Source organism: Schistocerca piceifrons, chromosome 5 (genome assembly GCF_021461385.2).
Source record: "Schistocerca piceifrons isolate TAMUIC-IGC-003096 chromosome 5, iqSchPice1.1, whole genome shotgun sequence".
NCBI lineage: Eukaryota > Metazoa > Arthropoda > Insecta > Orthoptera > Acrididae > Schistocerca > Schistocerca piceifrons.
The window spans coordinates 523,489,063-523,513,778 of NC_060142.1; the positions used below are offsets into that span (position 1 = coordinate 523,489,063).

The following is a 24,716-nucleotide window of genomic DNA, read 5'->3' on the forward strand; positions in this document are numbered from 1 at the left end:
CAAGATGCGCCAAATTCCGCTGTAATGAGTGTAATTGTGCACAAGAAAACTGAACTGAAAAAGAGACACTCTGGATCGCTGAAATTTAATAATTCAACTAAACCAAACCTGTAGCCACCAAGGTAACGTCAATAGTTTAATAGTTTCTGCCGATATGTCCACAATTCTTTCTAACTCTGAGACTTGCAGCAGAAGTACAGTACTTTGCCAGAATCCCGCCGGCATCTTCATCGTCTTGCCACTACATCCTGCTCCCGCTCCTCCACAGGTTCCACGTGAATCCACCTCTAGACCGAACGAGGTGACGCAGTGTTAGCACACTGAGCTCGCATTCGGGATGACGACCAATCTCGCGTCCGGCCATCCTGATTTAGGTTTTCCGTGATTTCCCTAAATCGCTTTAGGCAAATGCCGGGATGGTTCCTCTGAAATGGCACGGCCGACTTCCTTCCCCACCTTTCCCTAACCCGATGAGACCGATGATTTCGCTGTTTGGTTTCCTTCCCCACAGAATCCAAAATTAAAATCCACCTCTTTCCAGCATTTCCACCGAACACACCGTCGTCTTTCCTTCCCTGAGAACACTAACTGATAACCTTAGTCTACAGTTACCAGAGATAAAAGACCAACAGGCAATTCCGTGTTTATTGGCAGTTGGTGTAAACTGGTTCCTTCTAGCTACCTTCTGACAAAGAGAATCGAAGTTTGTTGTTCTCTATGCTGATATTCCCTCTCGTTATCACTTTATAGGAAAAAAATCGCAACTTGACCGTCCTTTTTACATATGAGGGTACAAAGGAAAATTCCATCGATAGGCAGATAGAGATTCTGCTACTTCCTCGAATCTCGAGATTCGCGGCGAAATCAGCTGTACCCGTGGAGACAGACTCGTCTCCGTAGCCGAGGTCACTAACGGACGCTTGTTCAGTAGCTTCGACCCAGAAGTACCTGTTTCGAATCCCCGTCGCTGGAGAAATTTCCATCGCTAGTACTAGGCCAGCGAAAGGGAAATTGGTGGCAGCGCGAGGTTCCTGATTACCAGAGCTCGTGTCAACGTGCTGGATTGAATTTCAGATTTCTCCGTAGCATCTCATGGAATGAGGGGATATAACATTGTTGATGATCGTAAGTGGGTCGGTCGGGGACGTTGAGCACCTTGGTATTCGAAAGCAGTAGGTTACGTGCTGGCCTCGGGTATTCTCTTATAGTATCTCTCATCAACATCAACAACAAAAACACCGAATGAATTTTGACGAGGCAACACAAGAGCACCTGATCTGGCATACGAGCCGCCAAAATGTCGTCAATAAGAAAAAAAAAGCATGCACCGGGCTGTTCAGTCAGCCAAGAAAAAAGATCATCATCTATTTCGGAGACTCTAGTCGATCATTATATGGATATGATTGAGATGATTGTTGTCACAGGCGATGAAGTTGTACACCAGTATCCTAAGTCCGATTGTCAACATAGCGTTTCAGGGCAGTTTCTTGAGATGACTTTTAATACTGTTGCTAATTTGCAATGTCTTCTCTAACGCTCAATATGCCTTGTCCTAACAAATCATTCTATAGTAAGTCCTTTCCTGTGTCTTCGGTTATTACTAGGTTCAGCTGCCCCACACCCTGTAGCTGGTTCTATTCATGATGACACAGAAATTTTCTTTAACTTCCAATTATCTTGGAAATGGAGATGTGATAGATTATGCATTTTGGTACCCAAACCGTGCACTGGTGCCTGGAGTTGGATCCGAAATCGTTCGGTAGTATGTCATGGTAAAACACCATGTAGCACTGTTGATGGTGAGGAAGATGAGTCTAGAGGCTGGTTGGTAAACTGAGAGGAATAGCGTAAGTGCTGGTTCTGTATTTCACCCACTCCCCTCCTTTCATTTCCACAATCTTGAAAGACTTTTTGTAGTTTTCCACCACGTCTCTTTTTGACAAGTATTCTCATTATTATATCTCTCACGACTGGCCAATTTCAGCCTTAAGGCCATTTTCAATGGCAGCAGGCCTCTATGTGTTGTACAGTTATCTTGTTACTAAACGTCGGATATAGCCGGTCAGAGAGCGAGCGCAGAACATACAAGCGGCTACATCCGCTCTTTAGTAACAGGATAATTGTACAACATATCGACGCCTGCTGCCCTTGAAAATGGAATGTAAGGCCGAAATTGGCCAGTCGTGCGAGATATAATACATAGAATAATTGTCATAAATAACCGAGGAGAACCCCACACGAAGGAAATGGTTTCCATAATCAGTCGCAATAACACCAACACAGCTCTATACCACACAAACATTCACCGCAGTTATCTACACGACATAGATCCACTTTCGACACTACGCTAAGCACAGAGCAGGATTATTACATCAGCATGTACCATGATCACATGTGAGAATGAGTCACAGTAATTGAGTTCAAGTAACCACTTTTTTGGGGGGGGGGAGGGTGAGGGGTGAGGGAGGTCACCATATCTTGTTTGGTACGATGAAGGACGCGCCACAACTCCCTCTCCTGTGCCAGTCTCTTCGTCCCCAGAGAAGCACTTACACCACATATTCACAGTTGTTCACTGGATACATTTCATTCTCTGTCTTCTATAGTTTATTGGAAGGTATTCCCTGGTACCTCAACACATGTTTTCTCATGCTGTTCCTTTTTTAATCAGAGTTTTTCAGATTCCTTTCGCGTCCGATTCTACGGAGAACATCCTCATTTATTATCTTATCAGTCAACTTAATTTTCAGCATTCTCTAGTGCGACCTCTCAGATGCTTCACTTGTCTTCTTTCCCAGCTTCCCCCCTCCCCCCCCCCCCCCCCCACCGGTGCATGATTCTCTTCCATGCAATTCAATACTTCAAACGTACATTTTCAGAAATGCCTTCCACAAATTAAGGCCGATGTTTGGTATTAGTCAACTTCTTTTAGCGTGAAATGTACTCTTTGCCTGTGCTAGTCTTCTTCTTCAATGCTCTTCGTCTGCAACGCGTTATTTTGCTTTCGAGGTAGACAAATTTCTTCATCATACGAAGTAGATGAAGGACTTCGTATCCTCATTTTTGGGTTAAGTTTATCGCTTAGCTTATTTTTGCTACTCCTCATTGTATCGACTTTCTTTCGCTCATTCTCTATGCATATTATGCCCTCTACAGCCTGTGGTTTTCGTGCAACAAATCGTACAATTCTTCCTCACTTTCGTTGAAAACAAGAAAATCATCAGCAAGTCCTATGACTGATATCCTTTCACCGTGAATTTTAAAACCTCTGCTGCTGAACCATTGTTCTGTTACCATCACTGTTACCTTAACGTCCCTATTGGACAGTAGGGGAGAAAGACTGCTTACATGCCTTACGTCATTTCTAATTGGGCCACTTCTCTCTTCGTTTTCCATTGTTACTGTTGTTTTATTGCCGGCCGGTGTGGCCGTGAGGTTCTAGGCGCTTCAGTCTGGAACCGCGTGACCGCTACGGTCGCAGGTTCCAATCCTGCCTCGGGCATGGATGTGTGTGATGTCCTTAGGTTAGTTAGGTTTAAGTAGTTCTAAGTTCTAGGGGACTAATGACGACAGATGTTAAGTCCCATAGTACTCAGAGCCATTTTTTGCCTTACTGATCATCTGTTGCAATGTAGGAGCGGGCAATCACAACGTTTTCATTATCACCTCAAAGGGGAAAAAAACAAGAAATTTAATGATGCTATTACTGTTTTTCTACATATTTACCATCTAATACCACACATTTTTCAAACGCTGAATCACCAAAGACCAAAGAGATGGAAATTTGTTTTTTGCTTTATTTTTCTTTTCGGGAAACGTTTCATCTAGGAGATCTCTTCGTCCTACTATAAATGCTTGAACGCAATGGTTCGTTCATCGGAGGAGCAATGACGTAGTCACCGGGTGCCATTAAGGGTATACAGGGGAGGGGTGGGACAGGGGAGGTGAAGCAAACTTTGATATCCCAAAGAAGCAGCATGTATGATAATGCCCTGCGCAAAATATTCTGAGGCTTCTCGGTGAACACCCTTGGACAGCTTCCGGCGACGGTTGACCTTGACAGCCTCCTGTACACTCGTCAGGAGATTTCGGTTGTAAGCTCCAGTGACCGTTTACAACTTACAAGGATAGTGTATTACCACGACACCATGCTAGTGCCAAGAAAACTCTCAGAATCATCACCTTTCCCGATGAAGGTAGGGTCTCCGCCGTTTTTATCCGGTTGTGAAACCAAATGTTTCCACTGCTTGCTTTGCTCCTTTCTCTCAGAGTCCAAGTGCTATACTTAGCTCTCGACCGTGGTGATAAGGCGGCTAAAAAAGTTATCTGGATTGGCAGATCACTGCAACATTTCCATTGCTGTCTCGGTTCGACTGGTTTTTTGAAAGCGTGTGAGCAGTCGTGAAACCCAGCTCGGGAATATCTTCGACATGATCAGAACGTCGTACAAGACGCTGAAAACATGACTGGTTTCTACTTTGACACTACCACTCGATGGTGACGCACAGATCTTCGACCACCAGGGCCTCCTTTGCTCTTGTGATTCCCGTTTCTGCACAAATATATGATCTCTGTCATTGCGATCTTCGTCATTCAGATTTCGTAGTCACACTGAAAGCAGCTGCAGAACCTAACCAATACGATGGAACATTGCTGTTGCGCACTTCCATCAGCTCAGGATTGGATTTCTGCAGTGTTGTTCCCGCTAGCTGGATTGCTGCGGTAGTGTGGCGGGGTGATTTCAACTTGTACTAGGACTGCAGAGGAACCTGCAAACTAACGAAAAATTATGTAATTTTATTTTTATCGAGATTATAATTAAATCATTATGAACAACATCGATCTTCTCGGATTATAAGACGAGTCGTGGCTTCGTGCTGTCTCAACGTTTTGACGAGTTTCCTGCTCGCCATCCTCAGACGTCGCCTGAAGATGACGAGTAGGAAATTGGTCGAAACGCTGCGACAGTACGGCACCACGATAACCCGAGAAGATTTTGTCACCGAAATTCGCCGAGGAAACCTGCATTACCACACAGCAGCCCTCTAATATGTTGGTACGAGTAATCAGTTCGGCAGTGACGGTCCAGATGGTGTGATGTTTGGGTGTGTGTTGCAGACGGTGCGTGCCTGGACGGGGACCAGCCGAACAAGCGGCCGCGGACGACGATCACGGCGAAGCAGCTGGAGACGCTGAAGCTGGCGTACAACAACAGCCCCAAGCCGGCGAGGCACGTGCGCGAGCAGCTCAGCCAGGACACCGGCCTCGACATGCGCGTCGTCCAGGTCTGGTTCCAGAACAGGTGAGTGTCTCAAGCCTAGCTCACTTCAAACTTCCACATTCTCTCTCAAGATCTTTCGGGTGTTTTCCACACCCAATAGAGGATATGATAAGATTCATTCATTTATGTATAAATCGTGGTCCGTACATCTCATTATAAAAGAGAGCCTCTAGCCATGTGGTAGTCGGTTTATACACTGATGAGCCAGAACATTATAACCGCTGCCTACTAAGAGAGTGCATGTCGCCCTGTGACACAGCAGACACGTGACACTGTAAAGAAAGTAGAGCAGAGGCGAATGGGAAAACATTCTAGCCGCGACATGGGTCCCATATGCGGAAATCCAGTGACATAAGCGGCTTTGATAGATGGCACACTATTATGGCCTGGCCCCTGCGGACGAGCATGTCACAAACGGCGAAGCTCGTCGAATGTTCGCCTGCTACTGTAGTGAGTATCTACACTATAGGCCATTAAAATTGCTACACCAAGAAGGAATGCAGGTGATAAACGGGTATTCATAGGACAAATATATTATACTAGAACTGACGTGTGATAACATTTTCACGCAATTTGGGTGCATAGATCCTGAAAAATCAGTACCCAGAACAACCACCTCTGGCCGTAATAACGGCCTTGATACGCTTTGGCATTGTGTCAAACAGAGCCTGGATGGCGTGTACAGGTGCAGCTGCCCATGCAGCTTCAACACGATACCACAGTTCATCAAGAGTAGTGACTGGCGTATTGTGACGAGCCAGTTGCTCGGCCACAGTTGACCAGACGTTATCAGTTGGTGAGAGATCTGGAGAATGTGCTGGCCAGGGCAGCAGTCGAACATTTTCTGCATCCAGAAAGGCCCGTACAGGACCTGCAACATGCGATCGTGCATTATCCTGCTGAAATGTAGGGTTTCGCAGGGCTCGAATGAAGGGTAGAGCCACGTGTCGTAACACATCTGAAATGCAACGTCCACTGTTCAAAGTGCCGTCAATGCGAACAAGAGATGACCCAGACGTGTAACCAATGGCACCCCATACCATCACACCGGGTGATACGCCAGTATGGCGATGACGAATGCACGCTTCCAATGTGCGTTCACCGCGATGTCGCCAAACACGGATGCGACGAACATGATGCTGTAAACAGAACCTGGATTCATCCGAAAAAATGACGTTTTGCCATTCGTGCACCCAGGTTCGTCGTTCAGTACATCATCGGTGATGCAGCGTTAAGGGTAACCGCAGCCATGGTCTCCGAGCTGATAGTCCATGCTGCTCCAAACGTCGTCGAACTGTTCGTGCAGATGGTTGTTGTCTTGCAAACGTCCCCATCGGTTGAGTCAGGGATCGAGACGTGGCTGCACGAACCGTTACAGCCATGCGGATAAGATGCCTGTCATCTCGGCTGCTAGTGATACGAGGCCGTTGGGATCCACTACGGCATTCCGTATTACCCTCCTGAACCCACCTATTCCATATTCGGCAACCAGTCATTGTATCTCGACCAACGCGAGCAGCAATGTCACGATACGATAAACCGCAATCGCAATACGCTACAATCCGACCTTTATCAAAGTCAGAAACGTGATGGTACGCATTTCTCCTCCTTACACTAGGCATCACAACAACGTTTCACCAGGCAGCGCCGGTCAACTGCTGTTTGTGTATGAGAAATCGGTTGGAAACTTTCCTCATGTCAGCACGTTGTAGGTGTCATCACCGGCGCCAACATTGTGTGAATGGTCTGAAAAGTTATTCATTTGCATATCACAGCATCTTCTTCCTGTCGGTTAAATTTCGCGTCTTTAGCACGTCATCTTCGTGGTGTAGCAGTTGTAAGGGCCAGTAGTGTAAAAGAGTGCTTCTAGCCATGTGGTAGTCGGTTTATACACTGATGAGCCAGAACATTATAACCGCTGCCTTCTAAGAGAGTGCATGTCGCCTTGTGACACAGCAGACACGTGACGCTGTAAAGGAAGGACTAAAGTGGAGCAGAGGCGAATGGGAAAACATTCTAGCCGCGACACGGGTCCCAAATGCGGAAATCCAGTGACATAAGCGGCTTTGACAGATGGTACATTATTATGGCCTGGCCCCTGCGGATGAGCATATCGCAAACGGTGAAGCTCTTCGACTTTTCGCCTGCTACTGTACTGAGTATCTGTTATTAAAAGTTGTTGAAGGACAATGAAACGACGAGTAGGTGTCGGACGTCCATGCCTCGTCACACGATGTCAACGTCGGACACTTGCCTACTGTGTATAGCAGGGTAGGCGGGATCTGAGGCAGGTCTGCCGACAGAGTCAGTTCTTCCGACAGCACTGGTGTTTCGTAACACACAGTCCAGCAGACATCGTTGAACATGGGACTCTGGAGCAGACGAACCCGACAAGTGCTCGTGTTGATACAACGACATTACCAACTGCGACTGCATTGGGAATCATGGAGAATGTACTGTGGATGTATGGAAACGTGTCAGCTGGTCGGATGAATCACGTTTCTTATTACGCCAGATTGGCGGTCGTGTTGGATATGCCGTCATCCAGGCCGACGGATGCCCAAAACATGCTCCGTTCCACGGACACGGACCGGAAGGGGCATTGTTATACTATGTGGGGGGGGGGGGGGGGCATTCACGTGGGCTGCCAAGGGACCTGTGGCAGTAATAGAAGCCACTGTAACAGCTGTGGACTGTGTGACCCTTATTGAGAACCACTTACATCCTTCTGTGCTTGATGCCTTCCCTGACGGCGAGACCGTCCTCCAGTAATTGTGCCACAAGGCCAGAATCGTAATACAGTTATCTGAGGAGCATACAGTGAACTCAAGTTGATGTTCTGCTCACCAAATTCGCTAGAACCGAACCGGATGGAATATACCACGGAAGTTATCGGGCGCCAGTTACGGCCCACAAATCATTCTCCTGTAATTTACAGGAATTGAGTGACGCTTGCATAGACGTCTGGTGTCACATACCTCCAGCGAAGTTCCGAGAACTTGTCGCTTAGTAGAATGAGTTCGAATGTGCCCTCTGGTAAAAATCCTGTCATTGTGTGGTTGACGATGTTGTCACAAAGTGTTTTCATCCTGGTCTGAAGTAAATCGTTGGTGCTCCCTCAAGTGAAGAAAAGGTGAAAGTCGCTTGGAGCAATGTGCATGCTGTAGGGAGGGTGATCGATGATGTCCCAGCAAATGTACTTTAACAGCGTACTAGTCTGCTTTGCTGTATGATTGAAAAAGCAGCAAACTTACCCCCATGTGGCTTCTTCTCGTGTTGGTTGGCCACGCTTCCGAACGACAACCTCAGTTCTACTGTCATATGCCATGACGTGATTCTCCTGTTGTCCGGAATCAGTTTGTCCATGCGAGCTGTGTTCAAATCCGTCCGGGTCGACCACTGCGATCCCAGTTTTCTTTACCGGCCGCAAACTTGCGACACCTTTGTGCCACTTACTGACGAGACATTATAGTCTCTCCGTACATCTCCGCCTGCTGCTGATGATTTTCAGCCGTGATTACGTGTTTCACCCACAGAAATCGAATAATTCATCGGATTTCTTCATGAGATCAGTTTTCCAAATAAGTTGCCATTTGTGTTTACCTACAACTAGCGCTGTACCTGGTGGCTGGCTATAGCTCTGCACAGTTGCCAACCGCAAGCATCATAATTACGCCACGCTACTAATTTCTCTATAACAGACGAATCTCCGGGAATATTGGCCGTGATATCTTTGTTTTTGATCACCCCTCATAAATTGGAAAAGAAACAGCTACTCTGAAAAAGTCGCTGCTCCTACTCCTGAATCACTCAGCTGCTGTTTTTATCCAACAGTTAAACATTTGTGTAACTTTTACAAATTACTATTAGCAGTCTATATACTGGTAAATTCTGGCTCTATATAATACAAATATTATAGTTACGCTGAAGTTACTTTCCAGAGCAAGTATTCTGGTAAATTGCAGGAGTGGCTAATAAGTATACTTCTAGTCTTTTCTGACATATTTGTGTATATTTAATTTCCTGCCTGGTATTGACCTCCAATCTGCTATAGACTTCTGCCCCAGAATATAAATCTCCATTCTGACAAAAGAGAGGGTGCATAGTCTACATATAAATTATTTTCTCTTCTAGTGAATTACTGCGTTCATCCTGGACCACTCTTGCTATTATTTATTTTGTGCCGTGGTCGAAAGAGGCACGCCAAATAACGTGCTCGAGGCAGAAAGAAATAAATGAATTTTACGTACCATTATAAATGAAGTACAATAAAACTTATCATCGGATCTGAAGACACTACTTGGTTCCAGTCCACCGATACTCACTGACATAGCACTGAAAGACTCCTGACAAGGGCGACGTCGTGCCGCCATATCGGTGGAGAGCGGTAATGCTCGAGAACTATCCAGAACAAAAGTCTCCGCGAGGTGGTAGCTCCTAGCGGGTCGGAGGTAACGTGGTAGCTGCGAAGAGATAGCTCCGTCAGACAGGTCGCGGACGCTACCAGCGTGATCTGTGAGTGACTGTGAGTTGCACACAGGTTTGTCGTGGGTGCTGCCGACATCGGTCCCAGCGTGGAGAACTCGGACAAGGAACAGAGTAAAGATTCGGGACACGACTCGGAACCTGGGCGTCGTTAGCCAATTTGAAGAACTCGGATGCGGCTCACACCCAAACCTCCAGATTTCAGACACTCAGATCGGTACCAAACGTTGTGTGTCGATAGATTATCAACCAAAACATTGATTTAGTTCGTGCTGTGTGCTGTCGTCCATTAGAAGATGCGTGAACGTTAATTAAAAATAGCACCAGAACTTCGGAGTATAGGGAAACTATCTGTGAACTGTGGATAGAAAGATAGTTGGGATGCGAGTTGGCCGACACGGTAGCCCAGCGCGTTCAGTCAAAGGGTTATCTACCCCCTGTTAAAAAAAAAAGAAACAAAAAAAAACTCACTAACGGCGATAATTTTCAGTCAAAGGGTTATCTACCCTCTGTTAAAAAAAAAGAAACAAAAAAAAACTCACTAACGGCGATAATTTTTTTAATAGTTTACCCGGTAAACCATTATATAGGAGAACATTTTTCTGACATGTGAAAGGACGTTTCGGAGTCTGTAACAATGATCTTTTGGCATTCTGCTTTCACTTCGTTAGTACAATTGTATAGATAGGTGTGATGTTGACATAAAAGTTTTCTGGGTTTGGTACCGCGTCATAATGTAAAAACTACTGCTGCTATAGAAAAGCCAACGTTTCGGCCACGATTGCAGCGGCCTTCTTCTGGGTCTCATGGTGCGTTCTAGCTATGCAGTGTCCTTTATATTTTGTTGTTAGTGTTCACTGCGCATGCCATTACGTCATAATTTTAAAAAGGTTGTTGGTTTATTGGTCACTTAAGAAAGATGGAGAGGGAACTTTATTTTAATAGGTTATTGTGGTGGAGGGAGAACGTGACCTCTGTTGTCTATTGGCTCTTGTGTTATGTGCCATGATTGGTGGCCACCGTCGACTGAGAAGTTTGCTGCTGTTTACCAACTGCTGGACGTCGGCCGCGTGGCGGCAGTTACTTGCCGGTAGTGTTCGTGCCTCGTGTTGACAGTGCGGTCTGTTGGGCTCTGATTGCTGGCAGCCAATATGGGGCAAGTCTGAGTCCATCCTCCCTATTCATGTTGTTAGGGTGTTTGAGTATTTCGATGGCCTCCCTGATTTTGCGTTTCGTCATAATTGGCTGCTTGGCCAACACACAGGCTTCGCTGAATTTTATTTCTTTTCCGCAGTCATGGTGATGTTCTGCCACTGCGGATTTGTTTTGTTGCCCGAGACGAATGCAACGCTCGTGCTCCCGAATGCGCGTTGCTATTGGCCTACCAGTCTCGCCGATGTATACCTCTCCACATTCGCATTCCACCTTGTAATCGCCTGCAGTGTGTAATGCATCCACCTTGTCCTTGGTGGAGCCTAGCACGTCCTGGATCCTACGACCACTATAGAAGACAGGCTGCACTCCAACGCGGCGAAGGTGTTTGCCTATTCGGTCAGTGACGTTTTTCACATACGGTAAGCGTACTGTTGGCTGCAGTTTGTCTATTTCCTGCTTATCTTTCTTGCTTGTGTTGGTCGACAAGGCTGTGTTTATCGACTTATGGCTGTAGCCATTGGCTAAAAACGTTGTGTGTAACCTTTTAAGTTCAGATGTGATGTTTTGAGCATCGCTTAGGCGCTGAGTACGGATTGCCAAAGAGCGGATGACAGAGTTCTTCTGCGCTGGGTGGTGGTAGGATTGGGCGTGCAGATACCTGTCAGAATGTGTAGGCTTACGATATACTCTGTGCCCCAGTGTGCCCTCCGTTCTCCTGTACACTTCGACGTCTAGAAACGGGATAGTACCATTCTTTTCTACTTCCAGCGTGAACTGTATCTGCCGGCCGAAGTGGTCGTGCGGTTAAAGGCGCTGCAGTCTGGAACCGCAAGGCCGCTACGGTCGCAGGTTCGAATCCTGCCTCGGGCATGGATGTTTGTGATGTCCTTAGGTTAGTTAGGTTTAACTAGTTCTAAGTTCTAGGGGACTAATGACCTCAGCAGTTGAGTCCCATAGTGCTCAGAGCCATTTGAACCACTTTGAACTGTATCTTCCCGTGCATACTGTTCAGATATTCCTGGAACTTGTGTAGCTCCGTTTCACCATGAGGCCATATAGCGAACGTGTCGTCCACGTATCTAAACCAGCAACGTGGTCGTAAAGGAGCTGAACCGAGGGCCGTTGCTTCAAAGGCTTCCATGAATATGTCGGCTGCCAGCGGAGATAGGGGAGACCCCATTGCTACGCCGTCTGTCTGCTCGTAGTATTTTCCTTGCCATTTGAAGTACGTTGAAGTCAGGCACAACTCAACCAGGTCGCATATGTCTGGCGGGACATGCTCCTGAAGGATGTGGATGGTTTCATCTACTGGCACGTTCGTAAATAGTGATTTCACGTCAAAGCTGACCATGATGTCCGTAGGTAAAATTGTTTCGACCACGACCACGTTGCTGGTTTTCTATAGCAGCAGTAGTTTTTACATTATGACGCGGTACCAAACCCAGAAAATTTTTATGTCGACTGACTCTGGCCGCGGAAGCCTACGCAATTATATTAGGTGTGATGTTATCTATACAAATGTACGCTATAGTTTTGCTACTTTCAACTAACGAAGCGAAAGCAGGCTGCCAAAAGAATACTGCTACAAACTCCGAAACCTTCTTTTACATGTCAGAAAAATGTTCTTCCATATAACAGTTCCACGCGTAAACAGCTTCAAAAAATCGGCGTCAGTGAGTTTTGAACTCGGGACCCATAGTATAACGATCTAATGCTCTAAAAACTTATTTTTTTATTATTATTTTGATCGTTGTATTTGGTCGTAGCGGACATCACATGACCATCCATTGAAGTTCGTTGTTGATCCCTTCACTCAGTTTTTTATTACAGAGACCATACAGCTCTCTGACCGAACATGCTGAGCTACCGTACCGGCACAACTCGTCTACCAACGATCTTCCTATCCACAGTTCACAGATACAGTTTTCCTACAGTCCGTACTCCGCAGTTATGCTGTTACTTTTAATTACCGTTTACTCATCTTCTACTTGACGACAGCACACAGCACGAACTAAATCAATGTTTTGGTTGATACTCTATCGACACATAACGTTTGGTACCGATCTGAGTATCTGACATCCTGAGGTTTGGGTATCAGAGCAAAGACTCGGAATCGATTCTGATTGAAGGAAGATGCTGGGGCGACGGGAGTTCTGGCTGAGGGACCGTGGATGGTCGAGGCTTGGCCCGGAGCTAGTATCTGCTCTATGTCAGCTGGCTCTGCCGTTTTTTTTTTCTTTATTGTTATTTTGATCAGTTTATATAAAGGCGGGCTGGCAGCAGCATATTACGCTGCTCTTCAGCCGCGAGTGGTACAATAAGTATTACATATAGGTGGAACAGATAATACAATAAAAACGGCGGGCAAAAACTGTAGACGCGAAAAACAATAAACATGGAGCCGTTCACGCTGGACGAGAAAAAACATTAACACTAGTTGACACGGCGCACATAACACGGATGACTGCGACGGCACACGTGAACAGTGGTGGCGTGACGGCGAAAGAACACTAAAGACAAAACGAAGGCACACACACGAGACACTGATGGCGATTATCTCCGGCGCGCGAATGTTCACTGAGCGTGCTCTGCCGGGCCAGGCTGCTTCCTTTATAGCCGCTCGGCAGAAGAAAACTGCTGCGAAGATCGGTGGACACGTGACTGGGGGAGGAAGAAACGGTGCCTGCGATAGCAGCGCTAACTGAGGGACTCTCTTGCCTCTAGCGGTGAAGCTGGCAGTACGAGTTGCTGTGACGGTTATGGGAAACACGGTTGGCAACATACACGGTGCGCTTATTGTAGAGGTACTGTTTACCTCGCATCTCCTGCGCTCGTGTCGCCAGCGGCCTGGAGAGGCAGCAGCCTGCAGTACACGACTGTATTTCGTAACGGCGTTTCCCATTTCACAAATACCGTTCTGGAGTAAATGCATTGGTATACAAGTGTAAGAACCCCTAGTTACCTGCACAAGCTTCTGCAAGATGTTCAGTAACCAAATTCACGCAATATACTTCTTTCACGCATTGATAGTATAAATAAATTTTTCTCCTTAGCGTCAATACCACAGAAATGATGCAACAGGACAGAAATGAGGTCTTCATTCTGTCTGCACGTGAACACAGTGAGAGAGGTATCTGTGTGCAAAGTAGACAGACCGAATCATCTTGGCTGATTTACTCACATGTTACCTTAAATTATTATTCACTTGCATTCCTATGTATTTCACACATATAGCCTCAACCAGTGGGTACCCATTGATCTCTACTTCTGGTGCTCGTAAAACTTCGTCATTCGTTTACAGTTAAACCTACATAACACTAGTTTTCATGTTAGTGAGGATTAAGCTGTTGAGTATGAGCAAGTTGTAAGCCTGTCCCATTATTCTCCTAAAATGGATGTGTTTGGGTTCAAAAAAATGGTTCAAATGGCTCTGAGCACTATGGGACTTAACATCTATGGTTATCAGTCCCCTAGAACTTAGAACTACTTAAACCTAACTAACCTAAGGACACCACACACATCCATGCCCGAGGCAGGATTCGAACCTGCGACCGTAGCAGCAGCGCGGTTCCGGACTGAGCGCCTAGAACCGCGAGACCACCGCGGCCGGCGGATGTGTTTGAGCCCTTTATCAATAACATTTTGTCATTGCCAACCAGTAAAGTGTGTTTAAAACTCTTGTTACACCTCTTCACTTTGTACAGTTGCGGAGATAAATAGATAACATATTTGCAACGTTATTATGGAATGACGAAAACCATTTTTGTCAGTATCGTGTTTTTCTTCAGTATTGCTTTGTTTTAATTCTGGAGCCATGGGTGATGAGAGGGGACACTGTTATACTGCTGAGGAGCTATTTGTGGCGTAGTTGAGATTACATGAACGTTCACAGATGGGACAAACAATGACAGAAATTCCGAGTGCGTTTAAAGATTGCTTTGGCAAGACTCCACCTCGTAAGGTAACGCTGAATGACTGGAAGAAACGCACTTTTGATTAAGGAACGGTCAAAAACAGGCCGTGTGGTGGATGCAAGAAAACGCAAGAGGAAACGTGTGCCGACGTCACTCCATCAGCCGAGCAGTAAGCAACGGAATACAGCCACTAAAGACCATATGAACTACAAGTACTGCAGTTAATAATACGTGATCATAGCAAAAAAGGTTTGGAAATGGAAGGATTATAATGGTTCAAATGGCTCTGAGCACTATGCGACTTAACTTCTGAGGTCATCAGTCGCCTAGAACTTAGAACTAAGTAAACCTAACTAACCTAAGGACATCACACACATCCATGACCGAGGCAGGATTCGAACTTGCGACCGTAGCGCTCGCTCGGTTCCAGACTGTAGCGCCTAGAACCGCACGGCCACCCCGGCCGGCAACATGGATTCCACGAACTGAAATCTTGCGAAACTCAGCTCGCTCTCTTCCTCCACGAAATCCATACAGCTGCAGATAACGGCGCTCAGTTTGATGCTATGTTTCTTGACTTCAGGAAGGCATTTGACGCCGTCCCGCACTGCCGTATAGTGAAAAACTACGAGCTTACCGATTATGGGACCAGATTTTCGACTGTGTTCAAAACTGTCTTATAAATAGAGCTCAACAAGTCGCTCTTAACGGAACAAAATCGACAGATGTAAAGGTAATTTCCGGAATACCCCAAAGAAGTGTGATAGGGCCGTTATTGTTTACAATATATGTAAATGATCTAGGAGAAAGCGTCGGAAGCTCTTTAAAACTGTTCGCAGATGATACGATTGTCTTCAAGAAAGTATCAACGACAGAAGACAGTATCGATTTACAAATGAACCTACAAAGGATTGATAAATGATGCAGACTGTGGCAGTTGACCGTGAACGTAAATAAATGTAACGTATTGCACATACATAGGAAAATAAATCCACTACAATAAGACTATACCATTGATGACAAACTGCTGGAAATAGTAGCTACCATAAAATTTCTAGGAGTAAACACACAAAGCTACCCTAAGTGGAATGACCACATAAAATAAATAGCAGGAAAAGCAGGTACCAGACGTGAGATTCATAGGACGAATCGTAATGAAATGTAACTCATCCATGAAAGAAATGGTTTACAAGTGCGCTTGTTCGACCGATTACTGAGTTTTGTTCTTGAATTTGGGATCCATACTAGGTAGGACTGATAGAAGAGATAGAGAAGATCCAACGAAGAACGGCGCGTTTCGTCAAGGGATCGTTCAGTCGGCGCTAGAGCATTACAAAGATGCTCAACAAACACCAGTAGCGTTGTGTTTCACGGAGTGAATTCTTTCCGGGAGCTGTCGGATATCTTATTACTTTCTGCCACATACATCTCGCGAAACGACCACGATAATTCGAGAAATTATAACTAATACAGTGGCTTACCGACAATCATACTGCCTACGCGCCTTTCATGAGTGGAACAGGGAAGGGCAGGGGCGGAGCGGGAGGGATTACTTTGTGGTACTAGAAGTATTCTTGGTCACACACCATTAGGTGGCTTGCGGTCTATTGATGCCGATGTAGATCTCGAATTAAGGCACGATGGAGTACGTACCCACTGTATACCTAGTTCTTATATGCAAGTAACCAAATATACAGTACATTGTTTTGAACTAGACGTAAGGGGAGTTCTCGAACACACTGTACAACTGTACTCGGGAAGCTATCGTATTGTACGCGGCACTGGTATAATACTGAATCAGATTCATCCACCGCCCCCCCCCCTTTCCTAATACACGTATGGTACATTGGAAGATGGGTTGGGGCAGCCCTCTGAGTGAACCCAGATTTCTGCAGTCTTTAAACATGCATTACGCAATATGTATCCTGAAGGAAGTAATATATTTCTTATGAAATGAATTAAACGAAGTGAAATGAAATGAATGGATCGATGGGACTGAAATCAGTGGATATGTACTAACATGAAACCACTGCTAATAATTAGGTAGCAACATTAGTGACGATGAATGTTTGAATGAGTCGTGAAGGCGTACTCAGATAGTTGACTGATTAAGGCGACTGCTCGCGATAAGTAACGAATCAGGTTTAGAGTCACTGACTGATAGAAATTTTGGATCTGTCACTGGTTGTTTATTACACTGCAGGGACAGCACATTGGAATGGTTGCGTTTCATGCCATTATATCTTAATTGATTTCATCCCCATCCACTCATTCATTTCCGTGCATTAAATTCACTTTATATTCAGGACGAGCAGAGATTCTTTACCTCATTGCAAATTTCTTTTATAAGGCACTATCCTAGCAGCAGCTTTGCTATTTGTTGCAAACGATAGCTTCAATCAAAGGTTTTTATAGATACCCTTCCACATGTACTCCGTTTATTGCCCGTAGAAGGCCACGCGATAATTTCGGTTCGTATCTTTGCCAACATCGCTTCGTCGCCGCCTCTACAGCTTGTCGTATTCGTGCTGTAAGAGTTTGCACATCAGCTGCAAATGAACTGAACACTTTGTCCTTAAAGAAAACCTACAAAAAAGTCTGGAGGTCTTATGTCTGGGAAAAGTGGTGGCCATGATTCTGGACCGCCTTTACCGATCCATCTCTCCTCAAAGAACACTATCTTGCTGAAACACTACTCATGGTTGAAATTCATGAAGCTGAGGTGCAACGTAAAGCTGCTCAGGTAAACTGTTGCCGTAATGGACGGATCAGTCAAAAAGAACGGGCCAGTAAATGTGGTGTGCGTTAAGCCACACCATACATTCACTTTATGGCTGCCCATTATCTGCCGTTCCGCAATTACTTAGGTTCCCCGATGCCTGTTAGCATTACCGAAGACCTTAATAGGCTCTTCATCCGAAAGCCAAACTTATTAAGGTAGTCGTTGACTGCATGGATATGTTCCAGCGTGTTGCTAGAAAAATTATTACGTCTGTCCTATCATCTGGCTGCTAAGCCTGCAGGAGTTGCACTATGTATGCCTATAAACGCAGCCATTTGTGTAAAATCTTCGTCATAGTGTTCTGAGTATGCCTGTTTCTCCGGAAACACCAAGCGTCGATTTTAGCAGACTGCTTTGGAATCTGTAAGCACGGTATCACGAGTACCGTCATCCACTTCAGGCCTACCGCTTATCGTAAGCGCTTCGAAAAAATTGGAAATTTGTGGTAAGTTCTATGGGACCAAACTGCTGAAGTCATCGGTCTCTAAGGTTACACACTACTTAAACTAACTTACGCTAAGGACAACACACAAACACATGTCCGAAGGAGGACTCGAACCTCCGACGGTGGGAGCCTCGCGAACTGTGACAAGGCTACCCCGCGCGGTGCACTTAGAAATTGTCGCTGATCTGTAATAGGTGGCGCCGGCCGGTGTGGCCGAGCGGTTCTAGGCGCTACAGTCTGGAACCGCGCGACCGCTACCGTCGCAGGTTCGAATCCTGCCTCGGGCATGGATGTGTGTGATGTCCTTAGGTTGGTTAGGTTTAAGTAGTTGTAAGTTCTAGGGGACTGATGACCTCAGAAGTTAAGTCCCATAGTGCTCAGAGCTATTTGAACCAATTTTTGTAATAGGTGGCGGTGTTTTATGAAAACTCAAACCACACTGCGGTCTCTCCTGTATGGGCGCCATTGTGACAGCAGCACTCCTAAATTACGCTACCTGTAACAAACAAGACAGAGAGAATGAGAGAAGAGACTATCAGAGCACCTGTAGAATTGCATCCATAGAAACTTTGCAAATATCCGCGTAGCAGTGTCTGGCATATTTCGTCAGAAATAAATTTTTGTAATCATGGTAAGATTTTATGTGACGCTGTATATCCCTTGTGTCACCGAGCGAAGTGGTGCAGTGGTTAGCACACTGGACTCGCATTCGGGAGGATGGCGGTTGAATCCCGCGTCCGGCCATCCTCATTTAGGTTTTCCGTCGTTTCCCTAAATCACTCCAGGAAAATGCCGGGATGGTTCCTTTCAAAGAGCACGACCGTCTTCCTTCCACGTTCTTCCGTAATCCGATGAGACCGATGACCTCGCTATATGGTCTCCTCATCCAAAAATAACCCCAACCCCCCTGTGCCAGGGTAAGCGAAGGTCTGCTACCGACTCTGTTCAACTGTAGCGACATTCCCATATACCTCGTGGGAGAACCTCTGATAGCAGTTATCGGAAATCATAGACGGAAACATCAATGACATTCCTAGAATGCCACAGACCAGATGCATACTTACGTATTCTGATGGTTAAGAACACTGCTTAAGATAAGCAGGAATTCTGGTTTCGAGTCCGTTTCTGGCACTAGCTTTCACACTCGATAGCCATCATGTTCAAAAATGGTTCAAATGGCTCTGAGCACTATGGGACTTAAACTTCTGAGGTCATCGGTCCCCTAGAACTTAGAACTACTTAAACCTAACCAACCTAAGAGCATCACACACATCCATGCCCGAGGCAGGATTCGAACCTGCGATCGTAGCGGTCACGCGGTTCCAGACTGTAGCGTCTAGAACCGCTCGGCCACACCGGCCGGCGCCACCTATTACAGATCAGCGACAATTTCTGAGTGCACCGCGCGGGGTAGCCTTGTCACAGTTCGCGAGGCTCCCACCGTCGGAGGTTCGAGTCCTCCTTCGGACATGTGTTTGTGTGTTGTCCTTAGCGTAAGTTAGTTTAAGTAGTGTGTAAGCTTAGAGACCGATGACTTCAGCAGTTTGGTCCCATAGAACTTACCACGTCTCACTTACCCTCCTAGAATATGGCGGGCACCCGGAGGTCTTCCTGGGCCCCGATGGAGCGGGTGGTCGAACCACTTGGCCGTGACCAACCTCTCCACCCCAAATCTTGTGACATTGGAAAGTCTTTGACTTTTACCTGCCAGTGCTGTCTCTCTAATCCCCTACCCAGGAGTAAGGTTGGCACTACTATACTACACAACTGGAAATGGAAAATGGAAATGAAGTCCCATGCTTCTTTACCGAGCGTAGGGGAACGATGCGGGAGACCCGCACCGCCTTACTAGGCAAGGTCCTAAAGGAGGTGGTTTGCCGTTGCCTTCCTCCGCGGGGATGAACACCCAGTCATCTCGAGGCAGGAAAAATCCCTGACCCCGCCGGGAATCGAACCCGGGACCCCGTGCTCGGGAAGCGAGAACGCTACCGCGAGACCACGAGGGGCGGACATACTACAGAACTACTTCCCAAGAAAGATTTGGCCACGCTTTACGGAAAGGTGTGACGAGGACTAGGAAAGTTCATGTACAGATTCACATTCACGTACGAGAAATGCATAATACACGACACATATAAATACGTATTATGAAGCCTGACACATTTCTTTCCACCCGTCCACATGGGTTCTGTTGCACCCGCGGCCGGCCGCGTCGTGTAATAAAACTGTGGAGCGCCTCTGTTTCTATTTCCCGGTGCGAGCGAGCAGCGAAACCTTCTGCTTATAGAGCGGAAACTACTGCACCGTTTCAACTTCTTCCTCCGGAATTTGAAGGAGGTACATGCTTACCGATTACCAATAACCTATCGTTCATTAGTGACCTAGGCTGCAAAAGGGATGAGAGGTGGGGATACCACAGATTGATTTTCAGATTGTAGGTGATAAGTGGCGAGCAGTAAGCAGTATGAGCTTAGCGGGGGGGGGGGGGGGGGGGGGAGGTTCCAGAAATAAGTCGCGTTATCGGCGGTAAGGCTTCGCTCGGCCCGCCGCTGTCACGCATCACTTGTTGCCGTGACGCATCGAGACAAACAGCCGGCGCCGCATACGGCTTCGAGAAGCCGCGGATGCTGCGCTCTTTGTCCGCGTCGCCGGTCCGGTCAAGACGCCGGGGGGGAGAAATATGGCTTCTTCCGACGGCGGGCCGCACAAAAGTCCGGGCACGCGTCCTGATTGGTCCTCCCTATCAATACGTCACAGCGCCTCCCCCTCCCCCCTCCCACCCTAGCTCCCCACCGCCGCAGCGTCCTGACGGCGCCTCGCGCTTTGCACGTTCCGCAGTCTCCCCCGGGACTTTTTGAAAAAATCCGGACGCCGGGCGTCGTCGCGTGGGAGGAGGCAGCGCGGGTAGGACCTGGAAGAAAAGGCTGCGCCGCTATCGAGGTCGGGCTCGAAGGAGAGGCACGCGAGGACGCGAAGAAGTCTTTGAGGAGGAGGAGGAGGAAGAGGAGCGAGAGGGGGCGACGCGCAGTGGATGATCAGCAAATTGAACCAAGACCCTTCCATCAAAAAGAAAAAAAGAGGAGAGGGGAAAAAAAGAAAAGTAACGGAAGAAACCGCTCTGCGGGTAGGGAAGGAGAGGGGAGGGCTACAGCTCGGGGAAGTCTCTGGGAAGGGCGGTGGCGAATAAAAGAGTCCGAAGACAAATGACGGGCAAAAATGTATGGGCGTCGGCAGAAGGATGAGCAGTAGCCGGAGATACCGGGGCGCCCGCTTTTCTTTCTCTTTTTCTTTCTCCTTCCTCCTTTCCTTTGTGTTTTATGTTCTTGGCCACATATCTCTAGTACCTCCACGTCACCTGAACATTTTTGTAACAATATATCTCTCCTCTTCATAGCACTTCCGCAATCCTTTAATTAACGAAACCCGTTGCACTTCTTGAACATTAATTGTAGCAGCCATGGACAAAGTATTTATAGAACTATTATACAGTGTGTAACATAATCAATAATGAGAAGTGACACAGATGAAAGTATTATTATAATAGAGGCAATAATTATTATATTAAACACTGTTCAGCAAACGAGCCATTTGCGAGGTAATTGCCAAATTGTGTCTATGAAATATTGTTCTCGTTAGTACAAATTGATTTGAAATGTAAACTTTTCTATTCAGTCTTCTACTAACTGATCTTAAATTTTACGTGGACCTAAACGCTGTTCACCAAACACCACATCAGCAAAGTTTCTTTCTAACTTTTGAAAAATTCATATAATATCTTTTAACTGTCTCGACTGCAATAACACATGACTACAGTGGAATATTAGTTATAGTTGCTAAACAACCATCTCCAGATCACTCAAGCTAGAGACTCTCTCTACGTACACTGTAGCCTTGAATGCCATCGCCTGATAGTGCATCTACGAATATTCTCGCTTTGTGCGACGTATGAGCCAAGTTTTCAGTACACCGTTGGATATAGGAACGAAGTTACAGAGTGAAATTTTGAATCACGCTTATTCAGAAACGTACCTGAACACAGAGTTGACACACCTTCGCCAGTCAGTTGTAAAGTAATGTATATATTTTTTTTTAATTTTTAGAAGTACTTCAGATCGTTTATCTCCGTCATCTAATGTTGTCAGGTCTTACTAACAACATTTCTGATTGAATCGTAGTTGGAGAGATCGTTTCACTCAACACACATTCTTCCAAAAGTCCTTAATGACCGAGAGTACATTCAGTTTCTTATGCGGGATCTTCCAGAACAGATGGAAGATGTTCCCCTTGCGTAACGTTGGAGTATATACCACAAGCATAATGGCGTACCGGCACATATTGTTGCTAATATAAGGAGAGGTCAAATGTATCAATATTCCCCAACATGGATACGTCGACGAGGGCCAGCTCTACTTTGATCTCCAAGATCGCCTAACCTCAGTCCTATGAATTTTTCTGTCTACGGTCACGTCAAAAGTCCACTCTCGTTGAAGAACGGGAGCAGCGAATTGTACAGTCTTGTCAAGCTTTCCGAGACGATTCGCTCGTGCTTGAAAGAATGAGTAACTCACTACAGCATTGCATCCAAAAGCGAGGACGTCAAGTGGAACACTACCTTTAGCAGGTGTGAGTGCAAAATAAATTCCATCATGTGATGTGCTAAGGCAGTACTGTAAGTCTTGTTCAGGTCCTGCAGACAGTGTCATCACTTCTGTGTCTATGCTGTTCATTTTTGGAATACAACCTACGACCAGCTTAGAGACAGAAGTGATGACACTTTCTGCAGGACCTGACCATCATTTTGCCGGACAATGCTCAAGCAAGCACGTACAGTACAAACTGTTACTGATTTGTTTGACTGATGGGACTGCTAAGTGCTATACCACCTACCGCACTCCCCTGACTTGTGAGTTCAACTCGATTTCTAAACTGATGGAAACATTTCACGCCATTCGCTTCAAAACTGCTACAAATTCGTCGGGCAATAGACCGCGGCGCTTGAACTGTCAACACAACTGGCACTGCTAAGAGTATCCTACGACTTCCACATCGCTGGCAACGGGTTATAAACAATGCTAGTGACTACTTTGAAAGTCAGTAAAACTTTGAAACACGTATCTATATTGTACGAGCTGTAAATAAATAGTTGCCACTATGAAAGTTCCAACCCTCTTGGTTTTCAGCTTTCTGTGCGATACAGGATGCATATTTTGCAGGAAAATGAGACATGATCAAGAAAAGAGTTTGAACAATAAACGAATGATGAGGCATTAATGCTATGCACAACAAGAAGAATCTTCTGACTGGATGGATGAGGCCCGCCACGAATTCCTCTCCTGTGCCAACCTCTTCATCTAGGAGAATCTCTTGCAACATACGTCATCGATTATTTGCTGAACGTATTCCAATCTCTGTCTTCCTTTACTCTACAACTCCTTCTAGTACGATGGAAGTTATTCCCTGATGTCATAACTGATGTCCTATCATCCTTTCCGGTCTTCTTGTCGGTATTTTCCGTATGATCCTTTCCTCAGCGATGCTGCGGCAACAGCCTCATTCCTTACCTTGTCAGTCCACCTAATTTTCAACATTCTTCTGTAGCATCACATCTCAAATGCTTCGAGTTTCTTCTTTTCCGGTTTCCCCACAGTCCATGTCACTACCATACAATTACTATAGTGACAAAAAAGTGAAGCACCCACGAAGCCAAGGAGGAAACCCAATGTAACTTCCGGTGTTGAGATGGCGTGTGAAATTATTTAAGTGACTGAAAAATGGAGTCACATTGACAAAGAACTTGGCAGGATGAGCTCACATAGCAGCATGACGTTACACCCCTTCTGGCCTGGACGCATGCGCTGATACGGTTGGTAATGGTGTCATCAAGCTGCTGTATCCCCTCCGCAGGCAAACTGGCCCACAACAGTTGCAAGTGGTCCTTCATATACTGGATACTGGTAATGGGACGCAGTTGTCTGAGATGGCAAATTCTACTGGAGAGAGATGTGGGGATCCTTTTGGCCACAGGAGTACTTTAACATCACGCAATCATTTCATAAAAACGTGTGGCATGTGCAAACGAGCACTGTCTCGTTGAGAAGTGGCACCAGGATACTGTCACACGATAGGTAACAAGTAAGGACGCAGGACGTGTGTGACTTACCGTTGTGTCGTCATAATTCCCTCATCACTACCTGCCGCCACCAGAAGATATACTCGGTAACTCCACACACCATGACGCAGAGAGTAACGCATCTGTGCCTTTCTACAATCGTGAAAGAGTGGGACCTCTCCTCAAGTCTCCGCCATAGTCACCAACGATAGTGATGGGCCCCATTCGTCAGTAGTCCATGCCTTCCGAGCACAACGCCGGTCCAAACGCAGCAGTTGTTTTGTGCTGGCAGCCTAAGCTTGGGGCATAAATCCATAGTCGGCTGCTGCCAGTTTCTGAGAAATGTCGAGGGATAAAGGGATTCTTATTCTCGGATGGCTAGAGCGGATGTGTAGGGGCTATGATGTGCTTGGTGCACGATATGGCGATCCTCCCTTGTGGAGTTAAGTCGCGGTCGACTAAATCTTGACGACGAGTCACGTTTCCATGCGTCCAACGTCGAGCCACTGTCGCATCAGAATACCCCACAAATCTGGATACTGCCC

General features: G+C 46.3%; 1 protein-coding gene across 1 annotated transcript in view; it reads left to right on the forward strand.

Annotated features, from left to right (window-relative positions):
- LOC124799121 (LIM/homeobox protein Lhx3) overlaps positions 1–24,716 on the forward strand; it is a 202,566-nt gene that overhangs the window by 78,357 nt on the left and 99,493 nt on the right. The window contains exon 4 of the mRNA XM_047262658.1: positions 5,119–5,302. Within this exon, the coding sequence (XP_047118614.1) occupies positions 5,119–5,302 (184 nt within the window). The remainder of the gene's footprint in view (positions 1–5,118; positions 5,303–24,716) is intronic.